Here is a 19592-nt window from a genome sequence, read left to right as displayed (position 1 = left end):
GGGCAGACCTTGCACCACCTCCCTCCCTTTTTCGTTGGTTGGTAGCCTATGAATCAAAACAAAGTCATTTTTCTTCTTGAGCAGGCACTAACCAGCGCTTTTCATCGCCCTTTTATGCTTTCCGACAAGGAAATGTCTCACATTTATTATTACCCCATAACAAAGTTATCTTGTACCGTATATACCCATCACCGTAACATCGATCCTGTGCTAGCAGTGTTAGAGATTTTAGCGCCCTTTGCGAATACTGACAGAATGCTAAGCAGTCAGGGATCCCGATTTCCAAGGATCGTGTCTAGACTTCGCTGGAATTAGACCACGTCATATCACGCAGCCTTTCCTTCGTTCCTATGATCATATTTAATTCATTTCTTGGTGTAGAGTACAAAGCAGCACAATGTCGTGCTGGAAAAGAACACGACAGCAGAGCACGACAATTTAATAGCCTTTTTATTTGTTGACCGCTTACAAATGACCGGGATAACAGAACACGCGGTTAAAAACACAAACACATGCGATAAAAAACATGGATTTCGTTGAACTCACCGGTTCATCCAAACTTTTTTTTTTTCACCATTCCGAACGTGGAAAAATGGCGTAACACTTGAGAACACCTCTCTTCACCTGGACTATGAAACGCTACTTTAGGCAGTGTGCATCTCCTCATCTGGCGCGTTTAACACTCAAAGTACTCTACTAACACACTCCTCTTCACCTTGTACAAACGGCGGCCCTAGCTGTTAAAAAGAGAATCCCAGTACCTGAGGACTCATTAAAATGCACAGTAAATGTGCGTTTCTCCAGCAATAATAGGTACTGAAACATTTCGGACTGTTTCTCCAGTCCGAACAACGTTTTTCACGCAATAAACGTCGCTGAAAGAGGACAATCCACAAAGCGTCAAGTCACGGATGCGCGAATGACCTGTCATCACATTCTGTGGAGGCAACAGTTATCTTGCTGCCCCCACTACCTGACGTGCTCGAACGAGTTTCTGGACGCAATAACCGCAGTCAAGACAAGTGGCCCAGTGTTAAGAGTACTGCTGAAAAACAAGCTGGAGCAACAGCTCTAAGGCAACTCTTAAAAAAAAAAAAATATCTGCGGGATATTATAATTCAAAGCGGCGCGTAGTAAAAAAAAAAAGCAGCCGGTAAGTACGGCACGCTCGTGTTATTTTTTCAGCCGTAAAGCTCGCACTATTGTCGCTCGTCACACCGAACCAAAGCACCCTGTTCGTTTGCAAACTCTCTGTCACCTGCTCAATCAATTCTGAATGTGGGTTTTTTGACGCTGCATTGTTCGGTTACCCTTGTAAGCCCCCAATGACCTACAGCCCACAAACAAGATGCGTCTAGCGTTGCACGCGGTCACATAATTTGTGGCACCACGCGCTACTGCTAAAAAATGTTCAAGTGGAACATCGCGAACATCTAGTATGACCGCCCCTTGGACAGGACGGCCACCTCTTGCACGACTGGAACCGCCCGGCTCGTCCGAGTAAGGCTCTGGTGGCACGGTGCCTCTCCTCAGCAACACGCCAGTGCAATCCAGAAGCGACGAAAACAGCAGCGGAAATAGATTGTCATGCGCAATTGAAACCCTCCGCCAACAGCGCCCGTTTCGTGAAACTTTTTAAATAACAGCAATATCCGCTTGCACCAACCGCTACTTGTCGCTTGGGTGAGAGTTCGAACTGACCCTTCTTGATCAAAGCTGTGGACACTTTGTCAACATTATTTCGCGTGCTTTCTCTGGTATTTGACGCATTCAACACTGTCTCACAACGTGGGAGAATTGGAGAAGAAACTAAAATCGAGAGCTCGACGTACGCCACACCGCCCAAATGTCACAGAAGAGTTTTGGCGCGGAGATTCCTGTTCCGTCATGGATGACGATAAACCAAACATTGCGATGTGATCTGCTGCCCGTCAAGATGCAAATGGCGCACGCGTTTACTGTTACCCTGTCTATCGCAAGGTTACTGTGGCACGACATTCGAGGCACGCTGTAGAAGGACGGAGGAATACGATGTGACACTTCTTTCCGGCCTTAATGAAGCAGACAAGATGTTTGCTGACAGCCTTCATATTTATGTTTCTACGTCAATTAATTTCATGATGAAAGTTTAACGACTGTCATAAAGCAAAAATTAGGAAATCGATAGCCACAATAAAGACACTGTCTCCTTTAACACATTTGTAGTCATGGTGTCAGAGCGGCGGTGCTTAAAATATATAGAAGACCTTTGCTTCGTTTATACAAAGGGGTTACTCCAGGATAGTGCAGCAAACAGAGCTGAATGCTTTTTTTGTTGTTGTTGTTGTTGTTGGTTGGTTTTTGCTGCTGCTTACATTCCTCTTCACTGCCCTTATGATGGAAAGGTCTCCATGAATAAACGCCTGTGCTTTTATGCCTAAAGCTGTTGACCCGACAAACCAGCGATAGGGAAAGCTGCCGCACTCGCGAGAAAATGTCGTAATCGTAATGTCGTAATCGCCAGAAAATTGTTTATTAAGGCACTTTGCTTGATGACCTCTTAGATGTTACTACAATTCGATGTCGCCACTCAAATTGACACCAATGGAAGCGCCTTTGTACATTCTCTTCGTACGCGACGACGAAAGTTGCGTTAAGGACTCCGCCACGTAAGGACTCCAAAAATGCCACTGTACAATGATAAGTGCTGGCATTCCTGTTTATATAATGTTGCCAGCCTTACTCGACGCTTGTCCCGCCAAAAAGCATACAGCGGTAAACTGTTCCAAAGGCGTCGACTTAAAGAAAAGGGGATGCCATAGAGGCAGACTTAATCTAACGATATGTGCTCTCCTGCAGAGACATCATTACAATGCGGTGTCTCGGCATTGCTGGATCCAAGTACAGCGTTCGAATTCTAAGAAATGCTTTCCTTCGAGAAAAAAAAAGGGGGGGGGGCGCTCACTTCCTTCACAAGTCCGTCTCACACCGACACTCAAACGCGAGCTTTCAATGCGATGACCGCAATCCGGAAAGCACCACGTCGAGGCCAAGGGGACCAACGACTATGCATGTGTTTGTGTGTTGAGGACCCTGCCACTACCGGGATGGTTTCCAGGGCCTTTACACGAGAACTGCTCACAAGAAACCAACTCTCAGTGCACCAGCAGCCAACCAAGAAGCCTTCGATGCGCTTCCTCCGTCAGCGACGCATGCCCTCGCCATCTCTGAAGCGTTGGCAAACATGGCCCCGGATGACATAGTAAATCGAACCCTCACGGACAGTCTGGGCCTGTTCCCATCTGCACGTAGACGTGCTCCGGCTAAAATTTGGGTAAGAGTGGTTATGGGCCACAGCTTCGTGTCAGAGTAAGGAGCAGCTGCGGCGCAGCGACTTCCTGGACGGCCTGAGCCTCCGGTGGAGGCTGATGGTGTTGCCGTCTCTGTGAGCCTGCGAGGGTTTCAGCAGGTGGCCGTTGCGGAGATTGTTGGTCATCGGGTCTGCAAGAACGCAAAAGAAAGAAGAAAGGTATTGAAGATGTCGCCATCCTAGTTGCTACTCCCCCTGAAGGGAGACTGAATGAAAACATTAAGTCGAGCCATATTGAAAGATTAGGCATCTGTAATAATGGCTACGTCATTTGTCGCTACAACTGAGCATTCTTAAGCGAGACAATGACGAAAATGGAAAATAGGAGTGGCACCACCTATTTTGAACTACGACATCTCTCGCGTGACGTCAGCACTGGCTGGCTGATGGAGAGCGGTAGAAAGGAGGATCAAGGGGGGATGGCGTCAACTCGTCAGTTTTGGATGCGGACGATTCGAATTGAGGAGCAGAAGCGGCACCTCCGGAGGCAATATGCGATATGCGAAATTGCGTAAGCAGACTTCCCCACACACCTAGTTTGACCTAAACACAACGGTCGACTTCGGGTCAGAATCATAATTATAAGGTGTCAACATGCGAGCTGTTGACACCATACCTGCTGCCTACCCTACCTCGCACCATCTAAGCTTTGAAAACGCGCGTCTCCCAGGCTTAACAGCGATAATAGCTGGGACGCGGCCATCTTGGGTAGGGCAAGTTAGCTGTGTGAGAAAGCCTGTTCACGGCATGTAGGAGGAGGAGGAGGAGGAGGAAAAACATTTATTTAAAGAAAAGGTGTCTTTCTGATTGTGCGGGAGGCGCGCTTAGTCCAGGGCTCTTGCGGCTATTGCTGTATCTCGGGCCCACCGCACCAGTTGCTGCTGGTTACGAGGGTCCGAACTAGTCAGCACGGCCTCCCACTGCTCGGGTGTGGGGTTGGGTATTTGCGGAGCTGCCTTCACGTTGGGGACGCCCATGTGGTGTGATATAGGGAGGGGTGGTCAGTACAAAGGGGACATTTGTGTGAGTATGGTGTAGGGTGTATTGCGTGTAGTCTGCTTAAATGGGGGTATGTATTGGTTTGTAATTGTCGCCATGTTATGGCTTCTTCACGTGAGAGGGTCTTGTGTGGAGGTGGGTAATTTCGTCTCTTCAATCTGTGGTGTTGCAGTATGGCGTTTTATTATAAAGGTACGGGCTCCATAGATGCAGCCGTATCCCTCTCTCGTGGCGCCCAGGAGGCATGAGCTCGGGCTACAGCGTGCGCACACTGATTTCTACGGAGGGACTCGTGTCCTGGAGTCCACACTATTACAACGTCCAGGAATTGGGAGTCTTGTTTGAGGAGTCGGTGGGCGACTGAAGATATTCCGCCTCTCGCATAGCAACGGCAAGCTGCCTGGGAGTCAGTAATAATTGTGACGTACTCGTTGGTCAGACTAGAGCTGATGGCCAAGGTGATGGCAGTCTCCTTCGCTACGAGGGCGCTGGCAGTGCGGACGGTCATCGAGACCACCTCTTGAAGGTTACGTTAGACAACGATGACCGTCATGGCTTCTTCTTTTTTTATTATTTTTTTTTTTTGGGGGGGGGGGGGGGGTAACCCGCCGTGGTTGCTCAGTGGCTATGGTGTTTGGCTGCCGAGCACGAGGTCGCGGGATCAAATCCCGGCCACGGCGGCCGCATTTCGATGGGGGCGAAATGCGAAAACACCCGTGTACTTAGATTTAGGTGCACGTTAAATAACCCCAGGTGGTCGAAATTTCCGGAGTCCTCCACTACGGCGTGCCTCATAATCATAAAGTGGTTTTGGCACGTAAAACACCCAATTTTCTTGGTTTTTTTTTTGTTTTTTTTTTTGGGGGGGGGGTACTGCGCGGCGTCTGTGTATAGTGTGGTGGGGAGACTGCCATATTTTGTCTGTAGAGTCTTTGCGAGAGCTTGGAGACGACCGGCATGATGTTCCGGGTGCATGCTTCTGGGGATAGGGGCTACCTTGATGTGCTCCCGGAAGTTCGGGGCCAGATGGGCTGCTTGTTCGTGGTGTTTGTAGCGTATTCCCAATTTTTCTACGCAACAACGTCACATATTGGCACACAGAAAAGATGATAAACTTCTAGGCAAATAATTTTCCTATCTAGCTCGGCTTAATATTTTTTCTTTGATGCGCTTTTAAGTACCGACGCGTGTGTAACAACACTCTGCACCTACTCGACTATGATGCGACCATGAGCTTAACGCGAGGGGGTAGTTTTGAGCACAGACGCACACACGCGGACGCAAAAATAGAGAGAGAGATTAAAAAACGCAAATTTAAAGCAGCCTTGCAACCTAGATGACGCGAAGCTTGCCTGTGCTAGCGAGGTAGCGGCCGTAGCGGATGACACCGGCCTCGTAGCCTGTGGCGATTCCATTTCTCACTTGACAACATCGACCGGTTCGGAGCTTGTTGCCCTCCGAGGTGCCGTAGATTATATTAACAACCAACTGGCTAATCGGTGGGCAATATTCTGTGATTCAAAGGCGGCCTTACAATATCTTCTGTCATCTCTTCGTCGCGGGTCCTGTGAACAACTCGTATCGGAGATACGAGAAATGCACCATCACATGATTGCGAAAGGGCACGACATCGTGTTTCAGTGGCTGCCTGGCCATTGCGGTATCTCCGGCAACCACGTCGCTGACGAAGCTGCTAAGAAAGCACATTAAGGAGCAACCCTTGTTTCTATACCTTTATCGCGGACTGACGCAGCCCAACACTTAGGCAAGCTAGCGCACCGTATGACATTGGAGAAGTGGCACACACCTGATTTCACTCAACATCGATTGCATTCCCTCGATCCATCTATGCAACTGCGGCTGTTACCAGGGCTTCCGCGTAATGAGGAAACAATGCTGTGCCGCTTACGCTTGGGCGTCGCATTCACGAATGCATATACGTTTTTAATTGGAATGGCTGATAGCGCCGAGTGCAATGCCTGCGGTGTCGAAGAAACTATAGACCATCTACTGTGCTACTGCCCATCATTTGAACATGAAAGACAAGAACTCTGCACAGCTCTCAACCAGTTAGATAGAAAACCTTTCACCTTGAACAAGATCTTGGGACCATAGCCTCGCATATCGCAGCTACAAAAGGCCACAAAAGCGCTGCTGCGATATTTGAAAGATACAGGATTGAGTCAGCGTCTGTGATCCGGACTGAGTGACTGAACGATATCCCCGGTGGACTTTCTCTTCTTTCTTTAATCTTTCCGTCCCCATTTCCCTTTCCCCAGTGTAGGGTAGCCAACCGGGCTCAGTCCTGGTTAACCTCCCCACCTTTCATTTATCATTTGCTCTCTCTCTCTGTGTCCGCGTCGCAAGGACGAAGGCAATGTATGATGCTTGTCGTGAGAAGAGATATTGACGAGTTGCATATCCACAGAGACGTACGACACATGTCTCAAACGTTTAACGCCCCTCACCCCTCACCCACACACATTGCAGGGGATTGGCCAACAATGGACACACCCACTGACCCAAGTTGCCTGTCTGTCAGCAGTGAGTCGACTATCCAGGAACAAACCCGGTGGCTCAAGTTGTCTATACATATCCACAAACACACCCTGCGAGGAAGGTACGAGAAGCGCCAAGACTCTTGGAGGAAGCAATGAATGCTTGGCTTTAAATTATGGGGTTTTACGTGCCAAAACCACAACTTGATTATGACGTACGCCGTATAGGGGGGCTCTGCAATAATTTCGACCATCTGGGGTTCTTTAACGTGCACTCAGATCTAAGTACACGGGTGTTTTCGCATTTCGCCTCCATTGAAATGCGGCTGCCGCGGCCGGCAAATGCTTTGTTTTAAAATGATGAAAGTTGGGGAGGTCGACCGGACGAGCGTCCGCTTTGACACTTCACACTGGAAGTAAGGCGGAAAGGGAAAATAAGTAGAGAGCGAACACAGCGTCCATGCTCGATGATGAAAATGTTAATACAGACTGGTCTGTTTCGATAACTGCTGTAGCGTTCAGATTGTTTTTCTGCTATGTTTACCGTAGCTGCTGGATCAGAATATGGTGCCTTAGCTCAGCGAGCCGCGCTATCTCCTGGGCGCCATCTTTTTACAGTACCACTTCTAAGCATGGACAGACGAACGTCCGCGTTTCGCTTGTCCGTGTTTAGAAGTGGTTCTGTAAAAAACGTGGATTGGTACCAAATCGCCAAATGTACAATCATCTTAAATTTGATTTCTCCGAGGAGCGTAGCGTGCCTGCGCGGAACTGTCTGCGCACGCGCAGTCAAGGTTGCGCATTACGGTAATTCATCGCGCTCTTCAAAGGTCCTGTGCGTAAGACCACTCTTTTGCAGGCTGTCCACCATCACTTTTCTTTCTGTACCGAACGGCGGGCATAGTCAAATGCTCAATGTCGCCGACATCACCACAGAAGGCACAGAGCGGGAAAGCGCCAAGTCCACTCTTGAATAACTAAGCCGGGGTGTATGCGGAGTCGGTTCTGATGCGGTACAACAGCGTCGCTTCCATGCGAATAACTCCATGCATCACACAGGCTTGATGTGGAGTCTTGTGGATTGCATCCTTTCAGTTCTGAAAAATGTTTGGCGGTCTGATTTTTGGGACACATGTCAGCGATAGGCGTGTAAGAGCACTAGCTGTTCGTTTCCTTCAATTCCTACGTAGGGTGGGATCCATTGTAATTTTACGTTAAATTCCACGCTCATTAGGTCTCTCATCCGTGCCAGAGATTTCCTTGTAAACTTCTCTCGAGGTAGGCCACGATGTAATCGTTGTAACGCTGGCCCCGAGTCCGTAAGCACCACAACATCCCATGCAGAACAGGCCCGTGGTTTTCGCAAAGCCACGGTAATTGCCGCGCTTTCTACTGTTGTATACGAAACTACGCGATCCAGGTGGCCAGACCATGCCACACTAAGAGAAGGTATGCAGAATGCCGCTGTGTAGCGTTCTGTTTGTCCACACACCGACCCGTCTGTGTACACTTGGTAGGTGGCTTCAAGTGTGTTCAAGTGCTCCAGTACAAGAAACTTTGCTTCGGCAGTTGTAACGGTGCATTTTACCGGTAGCTGGGGTACGCTGAGGCTGCAGCTATAACGTCCGAAAAGTACCATGGCGGGTCGAGACGGCTCCGTTTAGGCCATTCCAGTCCTAAATATCTGAAGGTATTTCGCGTCGCATGAAAATGGGAGCGAGTGTTTGCTTTTAGCTGCCAGAGAAGCGCCATGAATGCAAGGGACTCGCCCAACCGTAACAGCTGCGTCATCAAGGCCTAAGATGCCAAAAGGCGGAGCGGACGAGACTCTGCTTCGTTAGTAAGCTTCTTGTTTGAAGCCACCCGGATAACTCCCATCACCAAGCGAAGTCCTTTTCCATGTACTTTCTGCAAGCGTTCGAATTGACTGAGTGATAGTGATATCAGCGGCAACTCATAGAGAATGTGGCTGGTTGTCAGTGCAGCATTCGGTTTAAGCATGGACATATAGTATTGTTTCCCCCCGTACACTTGCCGTGCGATGAGGTACGTTGGCTCTTTGCACTGAGGCAGCCACAGCACTTTCAACAGCGCGTCGCCAACGTAGCTTGCTGTAGACAGTGACGCCCAGGAAACTAAGACTAGTTGCATGACGAACTGGGTGTCCTCTCGGAATTGAGCATCAGGCGCGTTGACTTCAGCCTCACTACCAGGAAAAGCACGAAGGCAGATTTTTTCGCTGATAGAGGTAGGCTAATCGTTGATGAGGGGCGTTTGGTGATGGAGGTTGCACCTTGGACTACATGAGCCAACCGTTTGTGTTGGTACCCTGGGATCCAAATGCAGATGTCATCTGCATAGATGGACACATTTATTGCTCTCCAACCTACTTTCATCGCGTCTGGAAGGCTGGCCATGGCAACGTTAAAAATCAAGGGAGATAGCAGACTTCTTTTTGGGACGCCGAGGGAAATGTGTCGCTTTTCGCTCATTATATTCCCGAGCTTAACCCGGACACATCGATCTCTGAGAAATTCATGTACCAATCCAAGAGCACTTCCAGGGACGCCCATGGCTTGGAGTCTGTTGATGATGCTTGTATGAAGCACACAGTCGCATGCTTCGGCAACGTCCATGAAGATGGTGAGTGTCGAAAGGTCGTGGACGCGATGATGCTCAATGCGGCTTAATAAGTCCAAGACACTGTCCTGGACACTCAAACGTGAACGAAACATGGTCATGCACGATGGCAGTCTACTTCCTTGCTCAAGATACCAAGTTAACTTCGTACAAATTAGTCTTTCCATCAACTTTGATACACATGATGTCAGTGATACTGGCCGATCCTTTCCAGACTTCAGCGCTGGCACCACCCATGCTGTACCCTGTACTCCTGTACCCCAGGTGTGATTAAATATCTCCAGAAGGGCGCATCTTGGTTCGTATGGCGGGTTTGTCAGCATATAATTGCTGATAAAATCAGGACCCAAAGCACAGCGTCTTCTTAATGTGCTAAGAGCCAAATCCGACTCACGAAAAGAGAATGGCATACCCATCGTATGGAATGATTGAGATCATAGAGGGTTCCCCACTCCTGCTGATCTACCAGATGTGGATACATCTGCAAAATCTTCTGCAAGGGCTTGTAAATATTTTCCTCGCTTTAAAACAAGTGCTTCGAACGGCCTGCGCGGGCGAATCTTTCCGGAAAGGCCATTGATTACTCCCCATGTACCTGTCATGGCAGTATACGCCTATTATCTCTCACAGAAAGCAGCCCATGAACTCGCCTTAATGTTTCTTGCGTTACAACAGATGCCAGAGTTTATCCTGTTATATTCCGTTTTCGTAGAGGCATTTCCTTTTTCGTCGTTAGTTTCCGCTCCGCTCTCCTAAGCGCTGCACAGAGGTTCTTTAGTTTCAGGTCAGGAGTAGGGAGATGGCTTGGCAGTTTCAACACTGAAGTAGCCGCTCTCTTGCTCCGCAACATATCTGCGAACAGCTCGCCAGGGGATTCATCCGATGCTTCTCTATATGTGTCCCAGCGTGTCACAGCACGTAATTGTCGACCAGCAGTCTGAAATCCGGCAATGTTGGTGAAGATCGGGATATGGTCACTGCCCATCTTGTCTGGGGCCGTTGTTGATGATACCAAAGGTCTGCAGAATGCAACATGAGGTCTATTGCACTGGATGAATCTGATGGCCTGAAGAAAGTGGGTTGGCACCGTGCACCGCACCTAAGTCAGCAGCATCCGTGGCTGCTGCAAGTCCCTTGCCTCGAAAAATCTACAACGTAATTCCCCAGAGCGAATGATGTGCATTAAAATCGCCATAGGTTATTTTAGCAGGGGGGGAAACGAATGCAAAGGTCCTTTATAAACGCTTCCGTAGAGACCTTCCTTCGTGGACTTATGTACACTGATATCACATTGAGTTTTCGGTTTCCCATACACACTTGCACAGCGGCGACTTCCAAGGAGGTAGAACAAAGGTCTTGCACTGATAAGGCGACGTGAGGTATTTCTCGCCTGATGTATATCATGGCACTTCCATTTGCAAATGACGGTATGTTCGGATTGTCATGTCTGATGTACCACAAGATCGTCCTTCGATACGAGAGACCAGCCTTCAAGAGGGCTAGAATTGGTATAGAGGTCTTGCAAGGAAGAGGTTAAGTTTCACAAGGACGCTGTAGGTTACCGGCACAGTTCCACTGCACTTCTGAACGATGGAGAGGACCGAGTGGCCGAGAAATTGTCATCATGCTACTAAGCATATGTAGAGTGTCGGAACGAAAAATTTTTTTCTCGTTTTGGTTTCATTCCACTGAAAGAAGTTCCATCCCGGTTCTGGTACGGAACGAAAAGAAAAGGTTCGTAACGGTTCATAAAGGTTTTGGTTCACTTGCAAAATCTTTCAAAGCAAAGCAACGGTAAAACAGTATTTATTTTTCTCAATAAGTGAACTATAAATTCTGAGATCATGCTCAGTGCCTTAGGCACTGAGCATGATTTCAGAAGCAGCCCGCCATCGAGTGTACTCGTCAAATGCGAGACTGCTGTTCCGACAAACGATCCTACACTAACATGAACGAACGATAAAATTTGGGTAACAAAGCGCTGTGCCCGTAGAAAACGAAACAATAAGCTCTTCAGAGCGCAAGCCCTCGGTTTTGCTACGATGCCGATCTCCCAGTGCATCGAGCGGCAGGCTAAGATTAGTGGAGCGCTCGACAGGCTATCGCTCGCACTATCCTTGTCTGAGATGCGCGCTTATGCTGACGTTGCCTGACATCGGTTGTATCGTATTGCCAACATTTTCCTTGAACCGAAAACTGATCAAAAATATTTCGGTCTCACTCCGATACGAAATAATAAATACCGTTTCGATTACGTTTTCGTTCCGTTCCGACACAATGGAGCAGAGCATTACAGACTGAAAAGCCAGCACTACTTCCAGCATATCCTTTGTTGAACTCTCAGGCATCTTCGCGACGTGTAAGTGTAGTGTCGTGAACAAAGCGCGTATCACATGCTGGCAGTTTTCCTGCTGCCTGCTTCCCAAGTGGTACTTGTCTATTCACTGCGTGCGGCTGTGTAGGTGTGTTCTTGGGACTCTTTTTGAAAAGCGCCGTTGACCGTTTGCGTCGGCTCAATAACTTCTTTTTTCGGTTTCAAACGCAACAAATTACATGCGTACTCTGTTTCCAAGCCACTTAGTTGTGGCGCACTGGACGTCTTCGTGTTCGATGGTGCGCTTGCATCCTTCGGACCCAAGAAAAACATCTTATTCCTTGGCCAACCGGCTTTCTGTGCAAGACATCGGCCGTAACTGGCTGGTTGGTCGCCGCCGCAGTTAACAGACACAAAATTTCCTTTACTTGCACACGTTTTAACGTCATGAAGTCCCCCACTGCGCTTCCATCTATGTTCTTCACGACAGCACTTAGCTACATGCGCTGGTACGTAAAACAGCGAGGCGGTGCCTCCACGTAGTCGACATGCTCGTGTCTGGTAAAAAAACAAGGTTAGGTAACCTTCTCTGGGCATTCAGAGTTTGGAGTAAGTGTGAGAACCACAGAGTCAGTGCGCCTTGACTCCCACTCAGATGACGAGGTTTGGACCCCACGGATGATTCTTCTTGAATGGAACACTCCTTCAGGTCTGAGGTAATTGAACAGCTCTTTATCCGAGTATGCATTCTGGGACTCCTCTAACAATGCACGTGTTTTGTATTTAACTGTGTCAGACACGGAGCAGATATGGCTATACCGCCGATATTCTTGGTCTCAGAAGGACGTTAGCTTGTCCTTCTGTCTCTACATCGAAGAGTGATGCTCCCTGTGCTGTGAAATGGCTCCCGACTGAGGCTCCACCGAGAATCGTTTCAATCTCGGAGTATAGGACAATAGTGCTCACCTGTCTTAAATCAGCTCTTTCGGATGCTGGAGTGATTAGCAGTGGAATGCCCACCATTCTGTCTTTGCGATAGCTCACAATTCGCAAGCCACCCTCGTCCATATCTAGGTCTGAAAGGTTCGCCACTTGTAGTCCCCGATGATTGTTGACTCCTCCTCAGATTCCCCAGTGTCTTCTCGCTTGCAGTCAGGCAGGCTTGTACGAACCAGCTGCCGTTTTTTCCCGGTGTCACCCCCTTGGGCGGTCATGGCGGAGTGCTCGTCGGTTCCAGCTTGGGTCCTTCTAACACCTTTTGAGGCGCCTGGTGGCGCAGGTTCCGTCGGTCTCCGATACGGAATGTACCTTTTCGAGTCATCCGACGTCCCGAACAGTTCCGACCACTAAGATGACCAGAAACTGACCATAAATGCAGGCAGCGCTACCGAGGCAGGCAGGCAGTGGCTTCATCGTCTTTTTCCACCGAACCACCAATAATTCGCAGTTATTAGCGTGACTAGTCTGCCTCATTGATTTGCTATGCGTCACACCACAACTAAGTTCCCCTAGAAAAGTGTACTAAACCTTAACATGAATGTAACCATCTTTGACAGGATTACAGCTCTGCCCGCAGAACAGCGCACGTCGTGCGTGATTTGTCATGCATTTGAGCACCGTTAAACAGGTGCTGAAATCGAAACAAACGCATGTCTATCCGTTAAAAATTTACAAGACGGAATGTTCTCGTAGCATTTGCCCTCCGAACACGCTCTTTCGAGACAACCAAGTTACAATATGCTGAGTCATCTCCGGATTCTTGCTGCAGCAGACGCATATGCCTCATCCTGCTGCGAATATTTCGTCCGGTACGTCTTTTTCTTCAGGCAGACAGGTCGAGCCTCAAATGGCGAGGCACTGCCCCCTTTTACTATCGAAAAATTTTTTTCTGCCGATTTCTTCCTCGCCGTATGTGGAAATCTCCGTGGACTTTCTTGTTTCAATCCTTCGCATCCAATCTGCCGCCTCCTTGTCTCTCATTTTCTTTTTGATGACCCTAGGTTGTTGCTTTACACTTCCCATCACACTGTACTTGGTCGCCAAGGTTATCGACCTCTTCTTCCATTCCGTCTACAAAAACAAGGCAACCTTCGTTCCTTCATTTTTTCGTGTGCTGAACCTAATCTTAAAGTGTGTAAAAACGCATAGAGTTATTCATTGAGTCCCACAAAAGAAAACGACGGCGTTCACTAAACTGCCAGCGCAAGGCTACAAACTATTCACCGTCATTTATTAGAACGTATGCATCTGTTTAAAACACTAACTTAAGAGTGCCGCAACGTTTTTAGCACCACAAATATTTTCCATTGCGCGTGGATGTCATGGGCTTTTCGTTAATTTGTCACGACAGTGGTCCGTCTGCCGGCACTACTAGCATCCCAGCATTGGGGGCTTCGCGAAGGGATCGACATTTCTTTCTCCCACGTTACGTAAGCACACATACAGACATAATGCTACGTACCTTGTCCAATCTGTTGCAGATTAAGCGTCAATCGACGAGGTGCACCGAAGACCAAAACTGAAAGGCGACCCTTCAACAAAGCAGGAACTAAACGTCGCAAGTGGCTTCGTTGTGAGACCGTCCTAACTGCCATAGCCCTGTCGTTCAGCTGTGCCAAATCAATCACCTCTCCGCCATTGGCGTCTAAAGATGCACAAGACGACCTTAGACGCCAGGCTGTTCGACTTCTCAAAGCAAAACGGCCGGTGTTAAGTTTGAATGCGTTCAGTTGGAAAGGCAGTCACGTTCGAAATACGCAAATAAGCAGTGCCAGGAGCACGCGCATTGCAACCTGCTTAGTGCACCAGACAAGCGAATGAGAGTCAACCGGCATCTGTAGAAGGGGAGGCTCGGCTCAGAAAAGAAACCGCGTGACCTGAAACGTGAGTGATTTAGAACAAAAAAGAATCTCGCGTTACACGGCAATTCTTACGGACACATCTGCGCTTGTACAATTGCGCGTCTTCCACAGAAGCGTTCTGGGTTGACATTGATATACTCACGCAGTCCTTTGGAGTGGGGTCCGCGGACGTAGTCGTCTACAGGGTTGTTCATCTGGTCTAAGTACCGCTCGGCCAGGTACCGGAACACTGCGCAGGAGAGATAACGCTGTCTCACACACACGCACACTACATCACCGTGACAGTCTAAGCACAAACTCCAACAGTAGCGACAGTAGGTTAAGCGGTGGGCCATCGAAAAGATATACGTACAACCTTGCGCTAGAAACACCGCTCGCAGTACCAACGTTATGTTCGTTAAACGTTAGAGTAAGACGATGAAATAGACAAGTGGCGTGAGCCCAAAGCGGGCGCTCGGGTCTCGCGGTCTCCTTCCCCGAGTTCAGCGACCGCCGTGAAAATGTGTAAACAATGTTATGCGTAATAAACCCTTCTTCCGTCCATTCTACACCGCGACGACACCTTTGGTTACACAGTGGCATCGCGTCGCGCATTGTAATCGGCTTACAGTGCACCACTGCTTAAACTGGTACTAAGACGGGCTGATAACAGAAGACACGCAAACACTTTGTCTTCTGCGCGACACATGCAAGCACAGCAAAAGATGTCGTAAAGCATGTCAACGCCACGACGCACATAGTCCGAATATAAGCACACGGCCAGTCTTGTGAGTACATGTTTTCCGCTCACAAAGGCAAGAAAGAAAGAAAACGAGCGCATACCACAAGGAACAAAAGTCTATCAACCGTACTTTAGCTCCCTTATATTCGCAGCGACAAACTCGTTTAGCTTCCCAAACAGAAACTTCGGGTGCTATTGGTTGAGCAGAAAAAAACTAGAGGGCCGGGTAAGGTTGTTCTCTCGGCGCAAAGAAAGTCGCAGGCCTGCGCGGCACACGCAGTACAGTCACAGTGTAAGCTGGAACAGCGGCTCCATGGGAACTTCATTTTCGGCACCATGCACTAGAAGGTATTCGCGGCGAAGTCTCTTCGCGTCGTTTTCACGAGAACGATCTGATCTGTCCACCCGGCGTCGACGGCGAGCTGCGGCTTGAGGTGCGGCTTGTCCTGCTCTCTGCGCAGCAGTCTGCTGAGCCCGACATTGTCTGGTTGCATGCGCGCGCGCAGCTTCATCAGCAGCGGTTCGTGCCTTGCGAGGAGACGCCATGAAGTGTACCGAAGAGTAAGCACAGGTGTCCGGACTACGTGGAGCACATGTCACATCCCTTGACCCGGGGTACGGGACGTTGCTGTTGATGATGATTATGGTAATGATTGTTTATTGGCATCTCCTTCGAAACGGGGTCACAAGCAGTCAGCTAGCCTGCTTGAATTAATCAGGTATGCCATACATGCTTTTCACTGCATCAATATTTATACATCCCCATAATCTTCTTTTTCTTCCTCAAGACTTCTCTATTTACCCTGTGCCGGTACCTATGCAACTGCTACACGGCGTGGCACCTGGCGCAACTGCAACGCAAAGGGCGCACGTATAGACGCTGCGCGGCGCGCATCTCACATCGCAGCGCAAGTGGCACGATACGATGCTAATGATGGTGATGATTTATTGGCACCCCCTTTGAAACCCGGTGGTGACATAGTCACCTAGCCAGCTTGATTTAATCAGGTAGAGAATATATTTTTTTTTTTCTACCATGCATTCTCGCTTACACCTCCTTAAACTTTTATTTTTTTCTTCAAACCATCTTTAAACGCATTGCACCGCTACCTGTGCATCTGCTACATGGCGTTCTACCTGGTGTAATAAAATACAACTGCACTGCAAAATGTGCAGGTATCGACGCTACGCGACGCGCATGTCACACGGCGTGTCTTCTCGCGCTAGGACGCGTTTATAGGGCATTCTTCTGCTGCGTGAACCCGAGCCCACGCAGCGGGCCCGGGTTCAATCCTCGCGGGAACAGAGTATATTCTTAAGGGCATTAGCTCTTACTCATCACGTTTCTTGATTTATTGGGGTGAAACCTCCCTTCGGCGTGAAATTTTCAGTCCGAGGTTTTCAAGACGGCGGCCCCCACAGTAAATCGATAAAGCAACCCAATTCGCGATTGATTGGTAACGTCATCGATATATCCAAGATGGTCGCCAACTGATGACGTCACCGATAAATCCAAGATGGCGTAGTAAACCAATGGCAACCCAATTGGTGACGTCACGTGACTGTGACATAATCCAAGATGGCGGCCAAATTTTGGTGCCAATGATGACGTCGTAATCCTATGTGGCGGGTAAAAGTGAATTCACGTGATTATGACGTCATAATCAGAGTGCGTCATAGTTTAGGAATCTCAAATGCAAGATGGCGGCCAAATTCGTGTAATAATGATGACGTCATAATCTAATATGGCGGTAAGAAGCACAACCACGTGATTATGACGTGTAATCAAAAATAGTGGCATAGTTTCGGAATATGAAATCGAAGATGGCGGCCAAATTTGGGTGTCAATGATGTCGTGACGGTCCAATATGGCGGATGTAGGTGGAAACCACGTGATTATGACGTCATGGGACAAAATAACGTCATAGTTTCGGTTTCCCAAATTCAAGATGCCGGCTTTCGGTGTGACGTCATAGTTGAAATGGCAGCTACTCAATTTAGTTGTGCCCGCACACCTTCCTTTACCCTCCCCAACATAGATCATATAACGGGGCAGTAAAAGCATCGCGTTACGGGACCGCTATACATACACAGGCTGTCCCACATAACTTGAGCCAAGAATTTAAAAATGAAAGGAACTGTTCGAACACTCCTTTGAAACATTGCCTCGTGGTGAAGGCTTAAAGCAAAGCGCCACATCAATGTAAAACCGGCATCAGTCTCAAGGCCCTCGCTGACTCAGAAAAACTGAGAATACATTAAAAGAGTCCTTTGTCTCTTTTTTATTTTATTTTTGTCTCTGTCAATTGGTCGCCTACGTCGATGGCCACGTTGCAGCTGCACACGCAATGCTGCCCTTTCATTCGCCTGTCTGCAAATGCGCTAAACAGTTGAGCCTACGTGTAGTGGCTGTATGATGCACATACGTTCTTATGCATGTTGTAGAAGACCGCGATAACTCACCTTCGTTGACGTTGAAGTCTTCCTTCACCGAGGTGCGGTAGAGCCGGAGCTGCATTCTCCTGGCAAGCTCCTCTGACTCCTCCCTGCTCAAAAGAACGGGCGCATCATCAGAAAACTCTTCTGGACGAGCTTAGTCGGGATCCACGAAAATCTCGTCAATCGCGAGTAGAGCGACACCTAAACTGACCTACGGTTGACGCAGAGGCTAGCATTCGGCCTTGTTTTACATATATGTCTAACGCCACGCGCGCATTGTTGCGTACGACAACATCAGGGTTCATATTCTCGAAAAGCTCTTAACCTATATTTGTTCGTAAGAGAATATTTCAGCCGTTCCCGATGCTGGACATATTAGTGGAAGCGGCCGACCAGAGACCCACATCACTTAGGGACGAAACTCTGCATTCAACCCTCGGAGCTCACCCGTATTCACAATACATAACTGCCTCCGATGATCGCAATATACCGCTGCAGCGATCACATCACAACGAGTAGCTGGCGCACGAATTTTTGAGTACGGTGAAGTGTGAAAGACGGAACAATTCTTGGAGCGACAGACAGGACAAGCGCTTGTCCCATCTTTCGCGCTTCCGCACTAAAATATGCATCACCAATTGGCCCAAAATTCCTCTCTTCAGGCGTACGAAATCTGGCCAATGAGCGAACGCCCTTACACAGAAGTATTTTGAGCTGTTCTGGCACTGGAATAGTTATTGAAGCTAGTTTGAATCTGCTTCTTTCGTAGTCAACATTTTACGTCGTTGACGCTAAACAGTTAATTATACCCGAGTAGGCATTACTAAAATCAGTTGCGTCGTGGTGAACTGGTGGCACAACTACAGTGCAGCATCACCACCTGTTTTAACGCGATAGTGTTAAGGAGCCCGTGCCGTAGAAACCCAGTGTCGGTGCCGGACATCGCATTGGCAAAAGATATTTTAGAACCACGCATACCCAGGCCCTCCATGTGACGCAAGGAATTTACTGAAATAATTGAATTTCTCAAACAAAATACGTAGAGAAATCGTAAACTAGGGATTTCACACAACCTGCACACATGATAGCTCTCGGATTGTAATTTAACTAAGAGAAAACATAATTCTGCTACGCGAGAACTCAAATAAACCCCTTTTCCAGCGTTTCTACAATTCATAAACGGCCGACGGCGTCCACCATCTGCGCGCGCCGGCGCTTAGGTATCTCGGAGTCCACGTAGCGGCGCGCCCACTTCCTTGAAACACTTCCAGATGGCGCTCGCCTCCGCCGCATCGCGGCCCGCCTTCGTGCATAGCGTTCACCGCGAGCGTTTTCCGGTAAACATTACGATTACGTACTATCAGCGTCAAATGAAACTTGAACAGCGGAGCGCGCGCCCCAAGCATAAGTGAAGAAATAGTGCGCGCCGTCCAGTGTTCACCAGTGACAGGCGCGCGCATCCGGTTTGGCCGCACTGCGTGATCCACCTCTAGTGAGATAATTTCGCTTCTGTTCTGGTTCTTACATTTGAAAGGCAGAAAATAAAAAATAAAAAAAATGAAGCCAAAATATTGCAGTTTATGGCGAGTCTTGTCGCACAGATCGCCGAAACCACAAGTGCTGTCGGCGCAAACAGCGGTGCGCGTGGTGCAGTTTGCACCGTCATCGTCCGCGCCGCGCGGGCGAATTTACCTTGCGAGGACGGTGCAAACTGCAACACGCGCACCGCTGTTCGCGCCGACAGCACTTGTGGTTTCGGCGATCTGTGCGA

The 19592-nt window shown here is 48.7% G+C and overlaps 1 protein-coding gene across 1 annotated transcript in view; it reads right to left on the bottom strand.

Moving 5' to 3' along the window:
• Nucleotides 1-433: 433 nt before the first annotated feature.
• Nucleotides 434-19592, bottom strand: part of Rab23 (RAS oncogene family member Rab23) — a 96293-nt gene continuing 77134 nt past the window's right edge. The window contains exons 4-6 of the mRNA XM_050176186.2: nucleotides 17846-17928; nucleotides 14804-14890; nucleotides 434-3480 (exon numbers count right to left, since the gene is read on the bottom strand). Of these exons, the coding sequence (XP_050032143.1) occupies nucleotides 3344-3480; nucleotides 14804-14890; nucleotides 17846-17928 (307 nt within the window). The 3' untranslated portion in view covers nucleotides 434-3343. The remainder of the gene's footprint in view (nucleotides 3481-14803; nucleotides 14891-17845; nucleotides 17929-19592) is intronic.

This window comes from Dermacentor andersoni, chromosome 9 (assembly GCF_023375885.2).
Source record: "Dermacentor andersoni chromosome 9, qqDerAnde1_hic_scaffold, whole genome shotgun sequence".
Taxonomy (NCBI): Eukaryota; Metazoa; Arthropoda; class Arachnida; order Ixodida; family Ixodidae; genus Dermacentor; species Dermacentor andersoni.
Note: the sequence above shows the minus strand (reverse complement) of the source record. Positions and strands in the feature narration are given on the sequence as shown.